This window comes from Ambystoma mexicanum, chromosome 10 (assembly GCF_040938575.1).
Source record: "Ambystoma mexicanum isolate Mex_15411 chromosome 10, UKY_AmexF1_1, whole genome shotgun sequence".
NCBI classification, from domain to species: Eukaryota; Metazoa; Chordata; class Amphibia; order Caudata; family Ambystomatidae; genus Ambystoma; species Ambystoma mexicanum.
This window is the reverse complement of record NC_090932.1, coordinates 683,266,604-683,290,413: the sequence shown is the minus strand read 5'-3', so window position 1 is coordinate 683,290,413 and position 23,810 is coordinate 683,266,604. Positions and strand designations below refer to the sequence as shown.

General features: G+C 46.9%; 1 protein-coding gene across 2 annotated transcripts in view; it reads right to left on the bottom strand.

Moving 5' to 3' along the window:
- The window catches only part of XRN1 (5'-3' exoribonuclease 1), a 2,611,979-nt gene that overhangs the window by 50,359 nt on the left and 2,537,810 nt on the right, over window positions 1-23,810 (bottom strand). For both annotated transcript variants that reach the window (XM_069618274.1, XM_069618273.1), the window contains exon 42: window positions 11,911-12,224. In XM_069618274.1, coding sequence (XP_069474375.1) covers window positions 11,916-12,224 — 309 coding nt within the window. In that variant the 3' untranslated portion in view covers window positions 11,911-11,915. The remainder of the gene's footprint in view (window positions 1-11,910; window positions 12,225-23,810) is intronic.

The following is a 23,810-nucleotide window of genomic DNA, read 5'->3' as shown; positions in this document are numbered from 1 at the left end:
AAATTGCTCCAAAGTAAATGTTCTCCACGGTGGAAAAGACCTTAGTTCCAAAGAGGGATTCCCTTACCCTGGATTCTTCACTGTTATAACAAATGTCTCTTGGTCTAACAATTCTTTATGTCTTTCTTCACCCACAACAATCGTGTTCGGTGTAAAGCTGTTAAGCTTTTTAAGACTTTTAGTAAAAGTTCCTTCTTTAACAAACACTGTATTTGTGTAACACTTCATGTAAGTTTGCTATTTGCCTTGTATACTCCTCTGCCAGGACTTCTCTAGGACATTCAATTTCCCGATGTATGCTTCTCTGCCAGGACTTCTCATATATTATAGTTCCTCTTTACATCCATGCAGCATATACCTTTCTCAGCTTGGTATATATACACCTGTTTCACTGTTCTTTTAAACTTTCCCCACATCTGCACTTAATACACTAATTTGTTGTTAGTGGATGTCAGATTGGCACTTCACTCCTTCGATCCACAAACAATCTTCTTTTTGTCTCACTTTTCAAAACGGTATGATGTTCAAATTGTCTTTGGCGCGGTCACTGAAACGCCTTGGCGTCCCCACCCCTGACTCACTGGCTCTATGTTGCGTCTTTGGTCTTGTTCGTGCTTACGCAGCATACCTTTGCCGCTTGCTCCCAACTCTGGGCTGCTCTGACATCTCTCTGGCTTCTCCTGCGGCTCTGCTCCAGCACGCCTGTTTCTCTTCAGCTCCCAGTACGAACAACGTTGCTTCTCCGAGCTGCCAGACGCCCAGGAATCCTTTCACAACTCCTGTCATCTCCCCAACCGGCCTCGCTTGCACCACGTGTACTCTCCTTCTGTGATGGCGAGCTCCACCACACAGACTAGGTACCTCCAGCTTCCGCACGCCTTCAATGGAGATGCCACGTCTTCTCCTAGGCGCGCACTCATAGTTCGGTTACCATTTTTAAAGGTCCCACACAGGTGCTTTTGCAAAAAGACTAGCAGGCTCATTGAGTTTGACACTCCTGCTGCTCTGCATCAACTCCTTCATCCTCCTCGTCTCAGGTGGTTGTGGGAATTGAAGTCCCCTGATATCAACTGATGACTTGCGTATTTGGGGGAACTGAAGTCCATTGATGGTTCCTGATGCATAGTACTTGCAGAATCTTTCTCAATGAGTCGATATGAAAGATCAGTTCTGCATGAAGGAAAATGAGTACTGAAAAGCATTTTCTTGGAGCTTTTACCGTTCAAGTTATGGATGGGAGTTTGGCTTAATGGGTGTTGGGAAGAGGTTTCTTTCTTTTCCTGACAGGGGGGTGGGAGGGAACAGGCATGAGGCATGGCAAAAGGCTATTAGGGTATTGGGTAACAGGGGGCCTCCTCATGGGAAAATGGGGGATACCACGCCTCATCCAATGAAGTTATGACATCTCGCAGGTGGCGATCTCCTCCCATGTGATCCTCCCTCATACAGCCGCCCCAGTGTCAGGATAAGGTAGCGGATGGCATCCCCTGGCCACATGTGTGGAAACCACCGCCGAGGAATCTGTGATGACGCCATTGGATTCAACACACCCTTCACAGGCCAAACAGAGGAAGTTGTACATCCACAATGAAGTTCTGCGATCAGCATAGATGGGCCCATCGTCAGAGACATATCATTCTGCAGAGAATTGCCATTCTTCAGAGCCAGAACCACAGATGCATTGCTTCCATGCAGAGAACCATCAATCCTGCACCACCCCGCTTGTTGAGGTAGTGCATGGCATTGTGTCGTCCATCAGGACCAACACCACATTGCATTGCATTGCACAGATGAGAGGAAGGCAACTTGGGCCTTCGGATGGTAGTGCACTATACAAGAGCCTTTAACATAACATAAAATAACAAAGCTCCAGCATATTGATATGTTCCAGAGCTTCCATCAGCAACTAGAGGCTGCTCATCGTAAGACCTTGCAGGCGAGTATGCCAAACCTTTAAGTAGACATTCGTGACCATTGTCAATTGGGGTTACGCTCGTCTAAGCAAGGCCACTCTCAGCATGTTGTCTCACAGTGTCCACCACAGAAGAACTTGAGACACAGCGTTGGACACCTGCAACAGGTCTAACATGTCCACCGGAACTTAGCCCAGAGATTCCAAAACAGCCAATGGAGCAACCTCATGTGTAATCTGACCTACAACACCATCAACACTGCGGTATAAGGTGAGCAGACCTGAGCCTGCAGAGCTCTGCAGCCGACCCAAAATAGACCCTGTAAAATACTGGACATCTGCACTTTTTTATAGATGTAAGGAGGCCGGAGGTGATGGCGAGTTGTATCGCCTCCTCGTAACCAACAGTAGAGCACACAGTTGAACGGGACGAACAACGCCGCGGGGCAGTTGCCGAGGTGGCGTCAGCCATCTTGTGCAGGGAGGCCCTCTGTAAAGCTATACAAAGCTCAAGCAGATCACGGTGAGGCACCCGGCAGCCAAGGGGTGCACAGAGATGCAGGTTCCGGCGATGGAGAAAACCTGCTCCATCGAGCGGCAACGTACAAAGAGGATGGCTCCCCAACTACATCGGAGTGCAAGGAGAGAAGTTAAAGGCAAGTCCATGGCCTGGAGGAGTGGGTAGCCACTGGAACTTAGGGGACTTCTGAAGTTACCTGTTGGTTTGCCTGCATTGGTGTCTGGGTGCCTACCCTCCCCTTGTGGTGAGGGGAGCTGTGGCCTTAGCTTGGTTTTTTAATACGAGCTAAGATGTGTAGTGGGATATTCTTTATGGTCAAAACACTGAGTCGCCTCTGACTGCCCTGCACCTAAGAGGATATCTACCTATCTTGCTGGCACCCCGTCTCCAAACCTAAACATGGACAGAAAATGGGCCTGTGTGTACCTTTTACAACTGTTCACCTCTCTTGCATTGTATCTGTGCAATGCATGGATCTGTGTCAATTTTGGGCTGTGTGTTCCTTTTACATCTGTGCACCTCTTATCTCTTGATATTATATTCCTTTCTGGATTGCATTTATACCTTTGGGACTACCTCCACTAGTCCACCTGGTGAGTTTAGCTAGAACTGTGCAGTGCTGCCACTCTTCTTTCATTCATCGACTAACCTCTGCGCCCCTATGGCTCTTTCCATCTCTCCTATGTTCTCCAACAGCTACACTATCACCTTTCCCTCCTCTCTCACGAAGTCCGGTAGAAAAAAAAGCACAAATAATTGCAAACCCTGGACTTCCCATCGCTTACACCTACGTCAGCGCTTCCTACAGAGGTTTTCAGCGATATTCTCTTCTCTGTACCCTCTCCAGATCTATGGACCAGCCCCCATCTCATTTCAACTCTCTCCTTCCACATCCTCTACCATTAACGGTGGTACTAAGTGGGAAGTCCTCTTGGCCTGCTTCTCATCCTTGCATTGCTTAGTTAATGTCTATCACACAGGCACTATCCTGGTTCAGGGCCCACAACCCAATCTCCTTCTGTTTGACTGGATCTTGCCTTCTCTCATTAACTTCCTTCCTTCTCCCGCAACTATCCCTCCCTCCCTCTGACTGGTGAACCACGCCCCTGTACACCACCTCAGAAAATATTCAAAAAGCAGAGACCTCCTCCATCTGGCGACTCTTAATGCCTGCTCAGCCAACAAACATTCCGCTGATATCTGCCTCATTCTTGAAGACATTGACCTCGACATTCTCACTCTTGCTGAGACATGGTTCAATGCCAGCTCAGTCACTGCTTTTGACTCCCTCCTCCCCGACGGCTTCAAAATTATCTCCAAATCTCGACCTCACCACACTGGCAGAGGGGCTGCCTTAATTTTCCCTGAGTTTTCCCTGAGTGGGTTCCTGCTGCCATCTTCCAGCTCTACTCTTCCTTTGAAAGCCTGGTTTGCAAGTTGGTCATCTCTCCCTCCTCCACCCTGACCATTGCTACCATTTACCGGCCTCCAGGCGCCAGCACCCTGTTCCTCTCCAATTGGGCCGATTTCCGCTCTTCCTTACTTTCATCCACCTCCAACCTCCTCTCCTGGGTACTTTCACCATCCAACTGGACTCCCTTGGCTCTGCATTCACTCTCCTCACTGAACTCTGCACCTCTCCTTCCCTCACCATTCTCCTGTCTGGACCAACCCACTCAGCTGGACACACTCTGGACACCTCATACACTCAACCTCTCTCTCTCCCCCCTCCCACTAGTCACCCCGCTCTCCTGGTCTGACCATTCTCCACTCTCCTTCCACCTGGGTCCCCATGGACCCCTGACTGCCCCCCAAAAAGCCCTGCCAACTTCATTCACTAACATCCGCCCGATGAAACGAGTGTCAGCTGCTGCCTTTGCTTCCACCCTCACCTCCCACCCCTCTACCTCTGTTACTACCTCTGAATCTGCTCTCAACAAGCTCCACCTCTCCATCACCAATACTCTTGACATTCTTGCTCCAGTCATGAGGATCTGCCTGAAATCTGCCTAGAAGAGTAATACCTGGTACGACTCAAAACTTACAGCCCTCAAACGAAAGTGCAGGGTAGCAGATTGGAAGTGGCAAACTTCAGGCTCACCCTCTGACAAACTGGCCTGCTGCCTGCTCCAAAGGCAATACAGACTCTCCATCCCCGCCAAGAAAAGAGGCCACATTTAGGCACAGGTTTCCGGTGCATCCAACAACACGGCTGTACTTTTCAAGATCTGCAAGGAACTAGCCAACCCTTCCTCAGTCTTCTCCTTCCCAGGCCCTCTGCAACACACAGGCCACACACTTGGCCATCAAAGCCCAGGACATCCTGAATGCCCTTGCTACCCGCCCTCCCATCCCATCCCACATCCCCTTGCCTCCCTTGGCCCCTCACCCTCCTTCCCCTGTTACACCTGAAGTTACCGGAGTTGTCCGCTCCATGAAAGCCTCTTCTAAACAGGCTTCCCCTTGCTCATTCAGGACCATCAAGGATAATATTGGCTCTCTTGCCCCAGCACTAGCTGATTTCTGCAATCACTCTTTTGAGACTGTATCTTTACCCTTCTCCCTTAACCACTCCCTTGTGCGCCCACTCCTGAAAAAAACGTTCGCAGACCATACCTGCGTTGCCAACTACCACCCTATTTTCATCACCCCCTTCCTGGGGAAGCTGCTCCAGAAGCTGGCATTGCCCCAAATGAACTCACACACCAAACTTGTTGATAGTCTCCACAACCATCAATCTGGATTCCGAGCATCCAGGGGCACAGAAACTGCTCTTCTGAACACCTGTGAAGAACTGCTCGCATCTCGGGACTCTAACTCCCCTGCTGTCCTCATCCTGCTCAATCTCTCCTCTGCCTTTGACACAATCAACCACTCCATCCTCATACAAAGGCTCCACAATACCCTTGGTATCTCAGAACGGGGACTGGACTGGCTGACATCCTTCCTTACTGATAGCTCTTCCCAAGTCATCCTGGGCAGCTTCCTCTCTGCAACTTCCTTCTCCACCTGTGGTGTCTCCCAGGGTTATATCCTCACCCCATGGCTCTTTATCATCTACCTTACTCTGCTTGCACGCCTCATCTACTCCTCCAACTTCCAGTGTTAAGCAGACGATACACAGCTCTTTTTCAAACTTCCTGGTGACCCTCTTGCACCTTCCATCATCCCCGACTGCCTATATGCGATCCAGTCATGGTGCACCTCCAACGTTCTCTGCCTCGAGCGCCTGTAAAACTGATATCCTTTCCATTGGGACCCCTGCTCCCTCCTCCTTCCCCTCACTCTGGCCTTCCTCCTTGGGCTCTCCACCTGCTGCTTCTTCTGAAGCTAGAAACCTTGAAGTCATCTGACTCCTCGCTCTCCTTCCTCCCTCACACTCAGCACATTGCCAAGAAGTCCCACTTTCAGCAGTTCCTTCTCAAAGGAATTCTCCCATTTCTCACTTTCCCCCAGAGGATCAATGTTACCCAAGCCCTGGTTCTCTCTAGGCATGACTATTGCAATAGCCCCCTCTTGAATCTACCTTCTTCCACTATGCAACCCCTCCAGCTAATCCAGAATAGGGCAGCAAGACTTATCCTTGGCCTTAAGCCCAGGGACCGCATCTCTCCTGCACTAAAATGTCTTCATTGGCTCCTGGTTGCTGCACAGATTACTATCTTCAACTTTATCTTACTAAATTTGACTTGAACAAATTACTTCTCAGTAATGTTCCTGCTAAAGGATGTTCTTGCCACAGATTCCCCATCTTTGATATCTATCTCCCAGCGCAGTTGATCTTCTGAAACTTTTACGCCGCCAGGAGATGCAGCATGGTTCAGCCAGATGCCTCTATGTGCCAGAGATGAAGTCAGGGGCAGTTTATATTGAGGTATCCTGCACCGTGAACTTAGTTCCACTGTTTTTCCCAAGCACTTCGATGCTTAGGGATCTCCAAACCGAGTTATACTACCTATCCGCCAAGTGGGGCAGGTAAGAAGGGCAATGGGGAATGCGGGGGAGGAACAGGCAGGGATGTCAGCCAGCCCGCTGGTGGAACGTGCCTTAAGGCACATCCTTACCAGCCAGGTCATAGCATTATGAGATGCAGAGGATGAACCTCCATGACAGCTTCTATTTGGTGATAGTCCTACCAGCACTTATCTTTTCTGGTGTCCCTCATCTGAGAGACTGAGTATCTGAGGGTCTGCACCGGGTCCAGAAAATTGAATCGTTCCTCTGATTTGGAAGGATGGGGCGGAGGAAAAAAAGACAGGAAGATGGATCTCTTGAGATCGATGTAAATTAGAGACTCCTTTTGAGGGAAGGATGGCCTTACTCTCAATGTCACCTTCTCTTTGGAGAAAAGCAAATAGGGATTTTTAACTGACAAGGCCCGGAGTTCCCTCAATCTAGTGGTAGTGATGGCAACCAGGAAAATCGCCTAATGGCGAGTAATCTTAAAGAACAAGAATGGAGTGCATCTAAGACAAGTTAACACTAAATTCAAGTCTGAATCCAGAACAGCAAATTGGCATGGAGGAACCTTATAATACAATCCTTGCAAAAAGTGCACGACTATGGGGACTGTGAAAAACGAGCCCTGCTACGCGGTTCTCTTGAAAGCCGAAATGGCAGCAAGATTCTTCCTACCACGTTGCTATCTGCAGGCCGTTCGGGCCAAAGAAAGTGGAAAATATAGAACAGAAGATGTACAACAGGTAAAAGGGTCCAGCTCCCTCTCTCTGCACCAAGACAAAAACATAGGCTACCTGCAGACATTAAAGGATTTGATGGCGAGCCTCCGGGCAGAGAGAAGAATGTTTAAGACGTCTTCTGACAAATCCCACTTAACCTTTCAGCAACCAGGCATGAACGTTCTGATTGTTGTGGTCCGAGTAGAGGACTTGTCCTTGTGAATGGGAGAGCAGATTTGTTCTCCACGCAAAGCAGAAGGCAGCAACTCTGGGTGCCACCTTCTCTGGGCACAGTCCGGCACGATCAAAATGATTATAGACCCAAACAGACACAGTCTACTGAGAACCAGCGGAATGACCAATGAGCCGGAATATATAGAGTAGGTCGACAGTCCACTTGACCGTCAGTGCGTCCCCAGAAATCCCTATAGAGCAAGTTACCTGGAGCAGAACCACTTGCACTTCCTGTTCATACTGGAAATTAAGAGGTCCAATTTGAGGGGTCCCCCTTCCTGACAGAATTCCACGAGAAGCTGAATTATTTCTGTTGAAGGCCTCTGCAATGATGTTCTACTTCCTGGCCAGTTTAGCTGCCGTCAGGGATATGCTGCTCTCCGGCATCCAGAGCCACAGTCACAATGCTTCTCTGCAGAGGCAAGCACACCAGATCATCTTGTTTGTTGAGGCAATGCATTGCCACCGAATTGGCCATCAGGACCAGCACAGTCTTGCCCCGTACTGAAGGAAGGAAGACGACCAGGACCAGTCTAATTGCTCTCAATTCCAGAAAATTGTTGTGCTCTCAGCATTCTGATGGAGACCACAGGTTGCTCACCAATAGATCCTGTGGGTGAGCACCACAGACTTTCAAGAACGTATCTGAGAAGTGTCAGTTGAGGCCAAGGTTATTGAAACAAAGCCCCCTTCAAAGGGTTGCCTATTAGAGACCAACACTCTAACATTTGGGATACTTTCTTTGAGACCTGAAGAAGATCCAATATACGCCCCTGAAACCGGGACCACTGACAACTGAGATGCTAGTAAAGCCAATCTTATGTGTAGCTGATCCTCTATTTGGGTGAAGGTTGCTGCTGAACCACTAGGCACATGGATTTTTCAGTGGAATTAGCCTTTGAAGCCTAAAACATTTGGAGGGATTTGTCAGCCTTTTCCCCGGAACAGATTGCTGGCATCAAACGGCATGTCTGAGAGTTTGCCTTGAATATCAGATGCAAAATTTGAGGTCCTCAGTCATCAGTACCTCAACACTGTTCCATTAGACATCGTCCTAGCCACGGTCTGTAGTATGTAGGCCTGAGTGGAGGATCTGATGTGAAAAGTATTTGCCATCCTTTTGAAGGCCTCCCTCATGTCACCTGCTGGGAGGTGCTCTGCAGCATCCGAAATTGCAGACCAAAGACCAAAAGACAATTTGGTAAAAGCACAGGAGTCGTTGATGGACCTCAGCCCCAGGTTGCATGAACAAAAAACCCCAGGCATCCAGTCTCTTGCTCTTTTGGAATCAGAAAGTAAAAAAACACCAGGACAAAATCTTGAAAACTGAATCGTTTTTACATAACAGACAGCCTAGACCACCTGCTCTGGGCTGTGGAGATCCTTCAGGTCTTATAGGGAAGGAGATGAGGTGACTGCCACAACGCATTCTCCAAATCACAGGTAACGTCCAATAGGTTTGTTAGCACAGCAGCAGTCATCCACTGTTTTAGCCTCAAATTTGTACACATAAATCGACAAAACCCACATCTGCCACGAGCTAGTTGGCAGGAGTAAGACTGTTGTCAACTGTTAGTTATTCTTCTGACTATGGGCTGAATCTCCACACGTGGGAAGGTCTCTTTTGACCCATCTAAAATCTGCACTTTATATTAGAAAGCGTTTGCTTAGGAGTATGTGATGAAATGTGTATTTGTATGGTTGTTAAATATTTTATATTTTGATATATATGCTTTTTTAATATTTGATCCCTGTCATTTTATTCTTTGTATTGTTTTTATGGAATGCTTTAGACATCTCCCAAGTAAACATTTTGAAATAAATGAATGAAATGTCAACTGAATGAATGGATGGCTGCTAATGGTTTAACTTAAAGTGTGACAGAACTGTGTTTTTTTTTTTTAGTGGGAGTGTCAAATGTATGTCCTGCCTTTCTCCTTGGGTCAAAAATCTGGGGTCAAACTGGTTATGTCTCGGCCCATGGTCTGTTAACCCAATGGTGAGCTTCTTTTTCCATCACCTTAAGTTCTTAAGAAAGATTCTTCCTATTAGCAATGCATGGCTTTGACAACCATCTTGGCCCAACTGAATTATTGCAAACATCTTCACTTAGGCAAGCCATACTACCTTGGCCAGGCAATTGCAGATGATCCAGGCACTTGTCTCTTAACTGGGACCTTTCCTTTCTTTTATATCACCCCAGTCCTACACACCAGGTTATTGGCTTCCGGACAGAAGCAATATTCAGTTTAAGGTACTATGCCTAGGTTGTTAAGCCTTTAATATGATTGACCCCTCATTTTATGATATCTGACAACCTTATTCCTGTAACATAACCCTTTCATCTTGTGCTACTTTTCAAACGTGTGTGCCCAGTTTCCAAAGACGATGACTCAGAGGCTCATTTTTGGCTCTAGCCCCCCAGTTACAGAATTCTCTGCCCATTTCCAATTGCTTTTGTTCTGGTGGGCTTATTTTTCACAAGCCCTGTTCCTTTTTTTGTCTCCAATTGAGCTCTTCTGGTTCGCTTAATCTTTTCTGTAGTCTCAAAGTCAAGCAACACACACTGAACGTGCACTGTTCCATGTGACCCAGACCGTGGGGAGAAGAGGAATCAATTTCTGGATGAACTCTATGTGATGTAAGTATTAAGTATTGCAGACAAGCTGCCTCAGTCACAGCACACAAATGTATCCAGTATGTGTCCCTGTCTTGAGCATAAATGTCTGTCTTAATGAAGGCCACCTTCACAGTGACTCTTGAGGTACTGAAGAATGCCATACCTGCAATGAGTGGAGGCATGTACGTAAATGAAATAATTATTTATGCACTGTTGCGGCTGAAGCATTTCGTTTAAGATGTAGCAAATGTGGACCAGGCATGCTTGAGGTAGTTTTGTATGTTATGCCTTGTAGGGCAATACATTTGAGAATTTTGCGCTGCGAAGTGATATTATGGTTAGAGAACACCTCAATTTTAAATTTAATATAGGAATTAATACCATACTAGTCTGTGTTTGAATTTTTTAAATAAAATTAGTAATCTCACTAAATCAAGGCGTGGCCAATAAATAGAGTGGCAAAATGTATAAACCCTTTGTAAGACATGTTAGAAAGGCAGAGGACATGACAGAAGGATAGGAACTAAAGGGATGTAGGAAGTATTCGAAGGACAGACAAAATAAAATCTATAATCAGTTACTGTATTTTTTTATATATATGAATTATTGTGAAGATATAAACTTTTTTTATCAAATGAATTTGGTATGTGTGAAATAGTTTTCAGCCTAAATGTATTTGATATGTATTGATGGATTTCTGTTTTGTGCATTTTACCACTTTGGGAAAATTAGGGATAGTATTTTATAAATGTTGCTTTTGAATAATACATTTTGTACAACACACAGATGAGTTAATTATATAATGAATGTGCATGAATTGTCTTTTAAGTAAAATGTAATTAATCTTTGTTTGAATGAATTATCAGTAAAATGAATTATGAGTTATACATTTTTTATAGTGTTGAGTTCACTTCCTAAGTATATCTCGGCTCACGCAAAATCCTTCTTTTGTTTCAATAAAAGATACAGACTGCCTATTCATAATGAAATTGGATGTGCATGTCAGATTGGCTCTCTCTCGTTGGAAAGGAGACGTTAAAAATCGTTGAATTTAATCAAGGATGACTTTAGCCCGCAGTCTCTAATGTTTCAGAGAACCCACCTTCTGTTCTTTAAAAATGTGTTTGATTGACCAATTGTGTATATTGCTTTGATTATCACATACTAACCTCACACTAATATTTGTTTAAAGGTTTTTAATTGTGTGCATTACATTTTCCCCACAAATAGAATAACATGAATATTTTGCACAAGCTAGCATTGAAAATTGTTTCACGCAAAAATGGTAATTAAGGAGTACAAACCATGGTAGATTTGTGACTTCGGTAAAGATTAATAGTGAAATGTGTTTGATGGCAAGGAGTGAAAATTGAGACATGGGAGCTCCCTCTTACTGAATCCAGTATCTTAATAGTGCACTTCATATTAAGATTCACAAATTTCGAGGACTCTGTACCAGGTATTCTAATTTCTTTGAGTAAGCACCAGAGAAGTGGTAGTCATTAAGGATTGTACTTCTAGAAATCATGCTTCGAAGACAGTTCTGACCAGTTGGAGTCTTTTAGGACTATGGTCTTTAAAAGCTTCTAGGCATCATGCTGCCTCTGATATTGCCACCACATAATCCATGCTCATCAAGTGATTTAAGTTGGTTTGTCTTTATTCAACATACTGGTTTTTTTGCCATAAAGAGAATGCAGCATTCCAATTGGCCAAACTCCATCTCGCAACATATACCAACCGAGTTACATTTAAAAAAATAGAAAATAAAACGTTTTGGCTAATTTGAAAATACCTCCTGTTTCTGCCTTTGTTGTTTGTCTATTTAAGGAAAGGGACAACTCGAATGTATTACATGATACAGCTGAACACAAATATCTGTGCTACTGAAATTAATATTTTAGCTGTAAAAAGAAATGCACAAAACATATTCCAAGCACAGTACCGTATTTACTCCACAGGTTTAGATGCACTGAAGTTGACCGCCAGCTTCCTTGCTTTTCGCTTTGAGGCAGAAGAAGGTGTTGATTTGCCTGGAGGAGCAGTACTGCCTTGAGATGTTGGTGTATTTTGAAGGGAAGCAGAAGACAAATCAGATTGAGGAGACTTTAAAGTAGAGGATGAACTGTCAGGAAACGTCTGCTGTAGGGTGTCGGTAGGGGCTGGTGATGGGTCAATCTTGGCAGAGGCAGGTTGAGCAGAGTTCTGCAGCTCGTTGAATTCAAAATTCTTCTTAGTAGCAGCCTTCTTTTTAGTGACCTTAAAAAAATATTTTGAATGGTTTGAATTACTTCAATTATACATGCATCACCAATTGTAGCTTTACATATCAACAAGAAAAATACAACAGCATCAAAACCTAAAACTCAGAACTGGGGCCATTCTTGTGTGTCTTTTTATGCTACATGTCAAACAACACAGCAGATGATAGTCACAGCAAATTTCACCTTAGCTGGTCTATGTATGTTGAGTCTTGCAATATTCTATTACCAACTCAACAGCTTTAGGTGTCACTTTCTGAGTGGGATCAGTAACTGATTTGAAAGCTTCTAAACACCAAAGCATTCCTGAGTTGGTCCCAAGCATTAATATCTTTAGAAGTGCATTGCCATACACCCTCCCTATTTTACCTCACTTTGTCAGTTGGACAGACCTAGTCAAAGTAAACATTGGAAGAGTTGCTAATAATTCTAGAAAGAAAGAGTTTAGGAATAGTAGGATCATAGCCTCCATAAAGTGCACACAGATGCTCAGCAGTCATGTGGTGTATGGGATATAAAAAGAAAACTTGGACTCATAACATAGAAAACCCTACAGGAAAGCTGCTCAGTTAAAGGAGAAGAGATCTCAAATATGTAGTGTCTCTGAAAGCACATACGCAACATTCTTCCCTTGAGAAAAATAATACACTGAATGTCATTGAGAAGTTAAACAATGAAGAAACTAGGAACAACTAGAGAGATGGTTCTGTACAATAACCACCACTATCTAGTGAACAGAAATAGGCTTATACCAGAATTAGTTTCAGAGTGATTGGCAGGATATACATTTTAACCTGCTCTGATACTAGGTTGGAATGGACTGCTTAAATATATATGTGCCTATGTACTTTAATTACAATAGGCCTTTAAAATGACCTTTCAGAGCCAATTTCCTTTCCCCTTATTGCAAGTTGTGGGTCAACAGCAATGGCTTTAAGCGTTTGTCACTTCAGAAGAATGCCTTTAGGAAATTCTACTCCACTCTCACAGCCCAATCTTGCTCTCCTGATCAAGACGTGAATTTGATTCAATTATTTGAGCACTAATTAGCTGCTACACCACAACTTTGAATTAGTCGCAAAAGAATGCCATTGCATTGTTTGAGAGCTGTTTTTACATATGCATGCATATTTAGGTGTCTACATATCCTTGCTGGCTAGCACTGAAAACAAAAGAAAAACAAATCACTTACCTTGTGGTAATGCACTTTCTGATGGATGTTTCTTCCAAGAATTCTTCATGCATGATATTCTATCTCCGGTGCAGCTGTCTGGAAACTTGTTCACCACAAGGGAGAGCAGCACAGCTCTGCTCGGTTCCTCTTTGTGCCTCGCTTTGATCACCCCGCTCCATGACCTGAGTTCTGTTTTTTTCTCAAGCACTCAGCTGCTAAGGGACCGCAGAACAGATCCGCAGAGAGGGGCAGTTTGGAAGTGCGATGAGGAATCCAGTGAAGGAACATCCATCAGAAAGAACATTACCCAGAAGTAGGTAATTTATTTTTCTAATAGATTGCTTCCTCCAAAGGATTCCTCATCTATGATAAACACCCATGAGAGTAAGCTGATCTGGAGGTGGAAGGAGAGCGAGAGGACACCATCTAGACCAAAAAGCTCTAAAGGACTGCTAGACTGAAGAGAGTCATGTCATGTAAAGGAATCCAGGCATTAATGTTTGTCAAATGTGTGCAGTGAGGCCAATGATCCACATGACAAATGTCTAAGAATTGGACACCTCTCTGCCAGGCAGCGGTTGCTGCACGCATCTGGTTGAATGTTCAGGTACATGTTTCCAAAGCCAGATCATTGAATTTCGAGATGCAGAAGATGAACCACCTTGACAGAGTCTGTTTACACAATAAGATTGATGGTCTGAGAGGGATAGAAATCCAAAACTACCTTTGGAAGGAAGGACGGCCTTACTCTCGAAGTGACCTTATTGTTGGGGAAAAAGAAACAAGTATGAAGGTTGCACAGACAACGCCTGGAGATCACTTAGCCAAACTGCAGTTTTTCTGACATAAATGTCAGGGATACAGGTAGGCAGAGACATAGACAGGCTACTCGCAGGGGTGTTGTGGGAACTATTGTGGCAGAACAGGCTCTGCGTGGGAAGTTGCAACCATATAAAAGGCTGCTTTGTCCTGTGTGCAGGAAAAAGGCACTAAAGACTACATTGCCCAGCAACCGGTGCCGAATGACTACAGTTCCCAAAATGCTTTGGGCCGATTCAGGCCAATCAGGGACCAGGAAGGGCGCGGCAGCCCCAACGCGCATGCGCAGAGCCTCAGGCACGGGGCTTGCGCGTGAGACTCCACGGCGAGAGGACGTGTGGACCGGAGCTCCAGGAAAATCACTTGCGAGGGGCCCAGCACCACCCGAGCAGCAGCCCGGCCCCTCGCCTTCACAAGATAAGTGCCTATTTATGCTAAAATCTAAGAGGAACCACGGGGGAAGTGCAGGGGGCCAACATTTGCCCATCCAGAGCCCCTGCACCATTGTGAAAAGATAAGTGGGCATAACTTTGGCGCCGTAGTGCGCGGGCAGTATGTTCTGTGAAAATGAACCCGTGCAGGGGTCCGTATTTTGTTGGGATGTTTTCACCCAGGTCTTGAACGCACACGCGGTTACGAGGGTCTGCAGGAAGACCGCTCGTGGAAATTCAGGGAAATCTACAATTACGTTTGCAGGGGTCTGCGGGAAGACCGCTTGCCACTAGTTGTACACTCTGCTGTACATCACCTGTTCTTGGTGCATTACTTTGTACAATCTGTGCCTTGAGAAGGGTGGAGGGGGGTGTGTGTGTGTGTGTGTGTGTGTGTGTGTGTGTGTGTGTGTGTGTGTGTTTTACGAATTTGGAGGACACACATTAACGCTCGTCATTTCTTTTAGCTTGAACCTCTGGGGAGAACTTTTCACGGACGTGCACAAGGACTCGACCGCTCTTCATGGACAAGACTAAAGACCAGAGCTAAGTCTGCATGCCATTTGTATTGTTTAAAAAACTGCGTACTGGTCTGATTGACATAGGGTTAGATAGTGTAAGGGGTGTGCTTATGTGCTAATTGGTGCTCATGTAAAAGAATAGTTACTAAGGGCTGAGGACACCTGAACAACCTATATTTCCCCTGTCCTGTCCATAACCTCTACCTTACCCTCAATCCGGTTTACCTAACTTCCCCCCACCTACCCAACCATCGAGACCCTAACACTCCTTCCCTGCTCTGGTCAAAGAAACCCGTGTAAGCCTTGACTTGCGGGCTCCGCGACCATAGTGGGGGTGGTTGGTATAACGTCGCTCCTGCACCTTGGATCTGGATATCGTGACAATAAACCTCTATGGAACATAACAATTTTCTGCTGTTTTAAACCGGACCTGGTGTTTGGGGGAACAGAAAACCTTTTTGCTTTACCAACCTTGCTAAGCTCATCTGTTATGCCTATCAGTGCAGGGGGATTATATCTTCCATTGTGAAATTCCCTGTTTGTTTTGCACTACACACACCACCTTGCAGTGAAGTGCAGTCGGGATACTTTGCATCGCTTTCTCTGTTTTTGGTAACCTTTTGGATACTTTCATGATGTGTTCACAATTCATGTTTTTTTGTACTTTCTCGCCGACACATTTTCATTTTATCGCATAAGGCCTTGTAGAGTACCATTTACTCTAAAATGGCTGTGCCACAAGATTTCCCCCGTCCTTTTGCTTTTTTTCCTGCCTCTCAGGACTGGATTTGCCATATATGGCAACCCCTTTTCTGGGTAAAGCCTCAACTTTCCCAGGCAAAGCAGCTGTAATTGTTTGTTTGTGGCCGAATGTGGGGGCTGGGAGTGTCTGGTCCCAGTCCAAAGTGTGTTTTGCTTGGCATATGTGATAGTCCAAGATTGGGCAGCCAGCTTGAATGGTGCAGTTCCTTGCCATTGATGGGCTCAGGGATGACTCCAGCTCGAATCCTGGATAAAAGGAGGGCCCCTGTAGCCATTCTTCATAATGCCATTGGAGCAGGAGCCTGCTGTGGACAAGGAACCTCTTGTTGCAGCCATCTAGCATGGTCTACTTGAACAGTCCGGTGGAGCCATGTTCCCTTGCTGATCTCCAGAAGGCCTTCATCAGCACTTTGACCCTTGACCAGTGGGAACAACCAGTCTCGACCCCTGATGGAAGATTCTATCCTCAGAAGGATCTCAGAAATATTCCTGTGGGTTGACAAGCTTCCTCGTGGACTACCTTGCTACATCAGTCGTCCCAAGTTCACTCTTGGGGCTCTGCAGGCCCTGGTTATATCCTGCTTCCCTTTGGTTTGTCTGTGCATGTGAACCTGTGTAGCTGTGATGTCATGGAATGTACTACAGGTGCTAGTGAGGGAGCCCAGAATGTTATGGTTGTTTAGGGGTTACGCCCAGGGCAGTTGGAGAGACATGAAGCCTGGGTGGTGGGAGCCAGTGGGCTCTCCAGGTGTTATCTAAGATCCTGCCATCTATCTCCTGTACCTGATGTCCTAGATGTATCCTGTATGCGTGCAACGTAATAAATAAACCTAAAGACTTACCATTCTGACACTTTGTCTCAAAGCGGACCCAGAGGAAGAGGTCTGGACAAGAAGGAAGCACGGTCCTGAATACAGGAAGAAGAGAACGGGTACCTGGTTATGAGTGGTGAAAGGAGATGACTGCTGCGGGTGGGGTGCAGTAAAGTAGCTAGAATCTGTGGAGAGGGAAACCCACTGCGCCCCCCCGCCCCCCACCCCAAGGAGATGATTCCCACCACCCAGGGCAAAGGAAAAAGGGGTAAGGAAGAGGGAGAGGATGGAGAGTGGTCCTTTTCCCAGAGTAAACAGAGACAACACCCAAGGCATAAAGAAGAAAGGAGAGAAAGAGAGATATGGATAAGTAGAGTCTGTAATTCTGCTCCCAGCGCAAGGAGTGACTTTGGCTGTGATGAAAGGAGAGCTTAAACTTGCTATAGTGATGGAGGAAAAGCATGATCAGGAGCGGAAAGGGGGCTGCTGATATTAGTGCCCCTCCATTTGGAGACAGGATTGGGATTGAAGTTGTTCGTGCGGACCAAGGAAGGGAGAGAGGTGCTGCAGCTGCACCCTGGGAGCGGGAGATGCCGTGAAAGCCCAGGGGCAGCTCAGACAGAGTTCCTATAGCGAATGAAAAGGGAGGAAAACAGCTGTTCATATATGAGGCGCTGCATATCTGAGGTGACTCAGCATAGCCAGCTCAGGTAGCAGTCACCCTGGCTCTCTCATAGAAACAGGAGGCTGTTGGTAAGGTTAGCCTGCCAGAGCTCTGTCTTCGCAGTAGGCCTAGCCCGTGCTGGTGATGTCAATGGGCTAGTTTAAAAGTTGGTGATGATGGAATTCTCACCCAGTGTTCGCATTCCGTGGGTTGCAAGCTTTATTTGCTTCTTCTCAGAGAAGTCTGTGTTTAAGCTGTAAAGAAAAGACCCGGGGGCGTTGCAAGGCACGCCATCGACGAGATGGCTCCCTAAGAGCCTCTGGTGAAGTGAAGGCAAAGATTGCAGGGTGCCCCTTTCCTGGCTCACCCTTTCTCCTGGAAATGCGGTCACTGGCTGCGTGAGCTGATGCGCTGCCTGTAGGTGTTTTTGGGACCCTGGTGTGGCCCACTGCGCTAAGAATGCAGCTGATGGTATGTGGGCTGCTTGTCGCAGTTATGGGCCAGTAGCAGTGCAGCATATATGACGGCCACATAACCCCCGGCGGGGTTTGGTGAGGGGTCTGCTACTTTTTGGGACCCGAGCTGCCGTGCTGTGAGCAAGCCCTGCTCGCAGTCTGAGGTGAGGAGCGGCGGCGGGTGAAGACAGAGGCCCCTGTGTTGCTGGTCCGGCCCAGGTGGTGGAGAGTGATGTGAGGCACACCACCATCCCCAGCGCAGGCGGCCGAGGGTGAACAGCAGTGCCTGGGCTCACTTTGCAGGAGCAGCGTTGCCTAGTGACACTCGCGGGGCGGCCACCTAATTGCTTGCTGCGGGTCCCGCCCGCAATCGTTGTGGTGCGGGCGAGTGTTGGGCCGTGATCACGCAGTGGATCCTGGGCCTACAAGTGCGGCCTGCAGGGTGGGGAGGTGCAGGTGCGCTGAGAATACTGCAGAGGCCTGCATCTACAAAGGTGCAAAGATGTTGTCAACTGTGATGCCCACCACCGTCCATGTGCAATACTAAGGGCCTGGCTGGTAAGATGCACGTTCAGCTATAACGAAAAGTGCTGGTATGCTTTAGTACAGCTTGGTTATTGACAGGGGGTTTAATGGAAGCTCACCACTGGTACCGGTTGAACTTGCCTGCCTGCCTGCTACACCATATCTTTGGGGGATTGTGTTAGGTGTTTACTGCCCCACCTGCAGCAACAACAGTTCATTGGTGTCCAAGCCCAATCTGTGCAGCTGGATATTTGTGTCCTGGAGCCCGGTGGGTAATATCTGATGTGTAGCCCTGCTGCCTTCTTTTGGTTCTGCAACTCCTGGTGGCACCAAAGTGTTTGTGGAGTGAGGTTTGCAGGTGCTACAACGTGCGCCTGGAGGGGGGAGTATGCAGGTGCGCAAGATTAGCCAGTGGACAAAGGGTGCTGCTTGCAGAGTAGGAACTCCTGGAGGCTCCTTCTCAGCCCCTAACGATTCCTGCAGACATCATGGCTAAAACACCCAAGCAGGGTGACATTTCCATGATGTTGCAGCATGCAGACAAGAATAAACGCTTTGAGACTGTGACAGCCCAGGTCCACGGGCTTGATCCACTTCTGACCCTGCTCACGCAGATGTCCACCAAGTCGGATCTGCAAGACTTACTTGCGGAAATTCGAAAGGAGATCCACAAAAGCACTTAGGAGCTCTCACATAAGATCCTGGCACTGGATCAGAGAGTAGCAGAGATGGAGCAGTGGGTCTCCGAGGTGGAGGACACACTGTGCCAGCAGTCGTATGAGGTGGGGGAATGCTACAACAGGCTGGTGGTCCTGGAAGCTCGGTGTCTTGGAAGACAAGCAGGGGGATGGGTAGAACCGCTCCTGCAGGAACAAAATTCGGATCCGTGGCATCTCTTCAGCAGTGAGAGGCAATGAACGTCCTTATTTCGATGCAGGCCTCTTTTGTCACATCATGGAACTCCCGGAGGGCTCGATGATTGGATAGGGCCCATAGGACGAGGACACAGATGTTCATACCCCAGGACAGACCTCCAGATGTACTATCTTGAGTGCATTTTTTCAAGATGAAAGAATGCATAACGACTGCGGCTAGAGCTTTAACAAACATCGCCTTCCGCAATGTCTCTCTCCCTGTATAAGGATTTGGCTTCTACTACCTTAGCAAAGGGGAGGGCACTCTACCCACTTACTGAATGGTTGTGAAGTAAAGAGGCAAATTACAGGTGGAGGTTTCCCACAGCTCTCGTCTTCTCCTACCAAGGAAGGTAGTGGTCTTTTCGTGCTCTGAAGGAAGCAGAGTGTCTGTTAAGGGGTGGGCGGCGTTGTTGACGAGGTGAAGGTCCCGGACTCAGGCCCCAGACAGGAGGGTTGGGAGAAATGGTTGAATGCGGGCAGGGAAAGGAAGATGAAAGGGCCACTCAGGAAGACCTGAGAAGCTTAAAAAAAAGCATGGCGAGGGTTGGTGGTTGCAGCGTTGCAGGGGGCGCGTTCACCTGGCCCATGGGCTAGGTCAGGAAATTCTGAGTGGTCCTGCGATGGGCGTGAATGTGTTGGGTAGAGGGTCGGCAGGGAGGTGGGGTACGGTGAGAAGGCGGGGTCTGTTGCCTTCCAAGTTGGATTCCCATTGGGATATTACATGCCTGACTTTTGCTCATGTTGGAGCACTGTTATTGCTTGGGTAAAAGGGGGTGGGTTGGGGGAGGGGTGGACGACGTTTGGTTCTGTGGTGGTTCTAGGATGGCCTCCAAGTCAGACTCCAATTCAGGATCCAGGGCTGACTGTTCTACAATTATGGTTGAAACACGTGTTTATAGGCACGTTACAAATGCCATAACTTAACATCATATCATGGTTGAATGCCGTTTATTTCTGAGGAGGTGGGGGTAGTGGGGTGGAGGGTAGTTAAGTTACAAATAATCACTGTGGGAATGACTTTGACTTGCACTATATATGGATGCATCTTAAGGGCTGGGGTAGAGGTTCTTGTGCTAGGCTGGGTTACGAGACAGGGCTAATGTAATGGAGGAGGGGGAGGACTGCATTGAGCTGGGCACATGGAACGTTGAAGGATTGAACTCTGCAATAAAAAGAAAGTCTGTCCTGAGAAAGTTAGGCGAAATGAAAGGAGGTTAGGTAATAGGGAATTCCCAAGACAGTTTTTTGCCTCAGCTGAGAAAATAAGAGGGGTGTGGCGATACTGTTGGGCGAACAGGTTCCTTTATCTAAATTTAAGATTTTACGGGACCCAAAGGATAGCTATGTGTGTGTTAAGGGTTTGCCTTGGAAGCACATGTTCATGCTAGTGTCTACATATTCCCCTAATGCTGGCAGGATGCATTCCTGGAGGACCTCCTTTTGAAAGCACTCCCCTTTGTGGAAGGAGGGACAAATCTTGATAGGGGAGAGAGGGGGACTTCAACTTGGTGCCCAATCCTCTGTTGGATAACAGACAGCCTGCTACCAGGCGCAACTTTATAAACATGCCATATCCTTTGTATCCCTCATTCAGGAATTGGGACTGGTGGATGGCTGGAGATCCTTACATGGGAAGGAGCCGGACTACTTGTTCCATTAGAATGTTCAAGGGGGCTTCTCCAGACTAGATCTTATACTGGTCTCTTGCATGCTGTACCCATTTGTTCGTGGGGTGGAGATAGGTACACGGACACTCTCGCATCATGCTCCTGTCTCGCTCGATATATCGGTGGTGGGCAGGCCAGAGAAAGTACGACGCTTATGGAAATTATACAACCCAGTTCTGAGGGACCCTGTTTTGTGTCGAGAGATAGGTGATGTAATATGCAACTACTTTCAGGAGAATAGCGGCTCTGACCCTTCTTTAGGGATAGTGTGGCATGTCCTGAAGGTGGTGGTGGTTTTGGGGGGGAAATAATCAGTAAAACTACTGCGCACACTAGGGGGAGGCAACTAATCTGGATTGGGCTAGAACAGAACTTAAAGATAGCTGAGCAGGAACACAAAAGGGTGGGTTTGCATGTGGCGTTCTGTACGCGGAGGATAGCGCGTAAGAAATTAGAGGAACACCTAACAGACAGAACCGCCCAAGCAATGTTGAAAACCAGGCAATACTATCATGCCAATGGAAATTGGGCAAATCGCCTCGTGGTGGCAAAGTTGAAGAAACTTCAGCACCGGAATGCAATATTGCCCTTACAGGATGTTCTGGGCTTGGTAGAGCGGGGAGAAGCCAATAAGATGGGTATATTTGAGGCCCATTTTAAAGCAGTCTTCCTGGCGGAGGATGGTCCAATTGACATGCAAACTAAATACCTAGAGCATACAGGCCTGCCACGACCATCGGTGGAAGAGTGCAAAGCCTTGGAGGTCCCGGTCTTGTCAGGGGAAGTAGAATGGGCAATTAAATTGTTGAAAAATAATGCCCCTGGTCCAGATGGGCCAGTACCCCTTCTATAAAAAATGTCAGTCCCTCTTGGTGGCCCCTCTTTAATTTGGTTTTAAGTGTCTGGGAAGGTGGCTCCCTCGATGGATTTTAAGACCACAGTTCTGATGCCTAAACCGGGTAAAGACCTGACGCTATAGTAGACTCCTATCGCCCCATCACATTTACCAACATTGACTCGAAGATATTCACTAAAATCCTTGTGCGTTGTTTGATCGAGGTTCTCCCAAAGATTATCTACTGTGATCCGACCGGGTTCATTGTGGGTTGAAATACCCATGACAATGTGAGGCGGGCCCTGAACGTTTTGGAAGTGGGACATTCATCGGAGGGGGATATGGGCATAATTGCATTAGATGGAAATAAAGCCTTTGGCAGGGTGGGGTGGCCCTATCTCCAGGGGGTTATGGAGCATTGTGGTATTGGCCGAGGGTTCGTTAAGTGGGTAATGGCTGTTTATAGGGATCAATTGACTTCCCTCCGAGTTGATCGGTGACTCATATGGCCTGTGAATTACTAGGGGCACAAGACAGGGTTATCCGTTGTCTCCACTGTTGTTCGCTCTGAGCATGGAACTGCTGGCTTGTCATATTAGGAACAATGAGCCCTAAGATGTTGAGGGGGTTCTTTCCCTGCCCATGTGTAGCATTCTAGAATGGTTAAAATAATCCATCTTGAAATGGTTTGTTTCGTGATTGGCAATCCTAATTTGAGTCCTGCATAACCTACAAACAGTTGGTCTGCTTGTCTTATCCTAGCAAATCTGCTGATATAAAAACTCAAGGCACGCCTTGGATCCAGCCTATGTAACCTCTCTTCCTCTTTCCCTGGGTGGGGAGGAGGATAGAATCAAGGTAAAGTCATTTTCTGCGTAATGTGGAATTTAGAAACTTCGTTTGGGAGAAAATTAGGCTTCACTTGTGAAACAACCTTGTCTTTATGAAAGGTTGTATGAGGAGGTTTGCAAGATAGAGCTTGTAATTTGCTAACTCTTCTGGAAGATGTTAAAACCACTAAGAATACTGTTTTAAGAGTGAGAAACCTTAATGAACAAGAATGGAGTGGTTCAGAAAATGTAAGACTCGATTTAGGTCTGGAACGTGAAAAGGCTTTGGGGGAAAAACATTAGTTAACCCTTTCAGGAATTGGATTACCAGGGGTAATTTGAAATATGAAGGCTCCTCCGCAGTGCGCTTAAAGATTGACAGCGCTGCGAGGTAACCCTTGATCGTAGCAACTTGAAGACCTGAATTTGCTAAGTAGAGTAAGAAAGATAACACCATTGGCGTACTGCATGAGAAGGGTTCGATATTCTTTTCTCTACACCAGCTGCAGAATTTGTTCCAACGTCAGTGATATAAAGTCTTTGTTGCTGGTCTTCTAGCTGAAAGCAACACCTCCATGACGTCATCCGGGAGATCCCAATCCTTGTATCTCAACCTTTCAGAAACCAAGCGTGAAGGTTGAGGGTTCTGATGTCTGGATGGAGAACCTGACCTCCCTTCTGCGAGAGAAGATCCTCCCTTTGCGGAAGACGAATTGGAGGGCAGATGGACATGTCCAGAAGGTCCAGGTACCACGTTCTCCTGGCCCAATCCGGGGCAATTAGGATCATAGTTTTCTGAAATCTTCTCAACCTACTGATCATTTGAGGAATGACAGGGACTGGAGGAAACGTGTACAGAAGTGAAAACTCCCAGTCTACTACAAACGCGTCCCCTAGAGCTCCTTTCGGGGGAAATTCCCTTGAACAGAACTGATCGCACTTCCTGTTGATGCTGGTGGCGAACAGATCCACTTGAGGGGTTCCTCAAAGGGCAAAGATCTCTTGAAGGACTTCCTGAGCTAGCTCCTACTCGTGGGAGACTGTGCTCTGCCTGCTCAGAGCGTCCGCCGTCAAGTTCTTCTCTCCGGCTAGGTGAACTGCCGATAGAGAGATTCCTTCTTGAATTGCCCAAAACCAAAGCTGCATTGCCTCTCTGTCCAGTGGCAGTGACC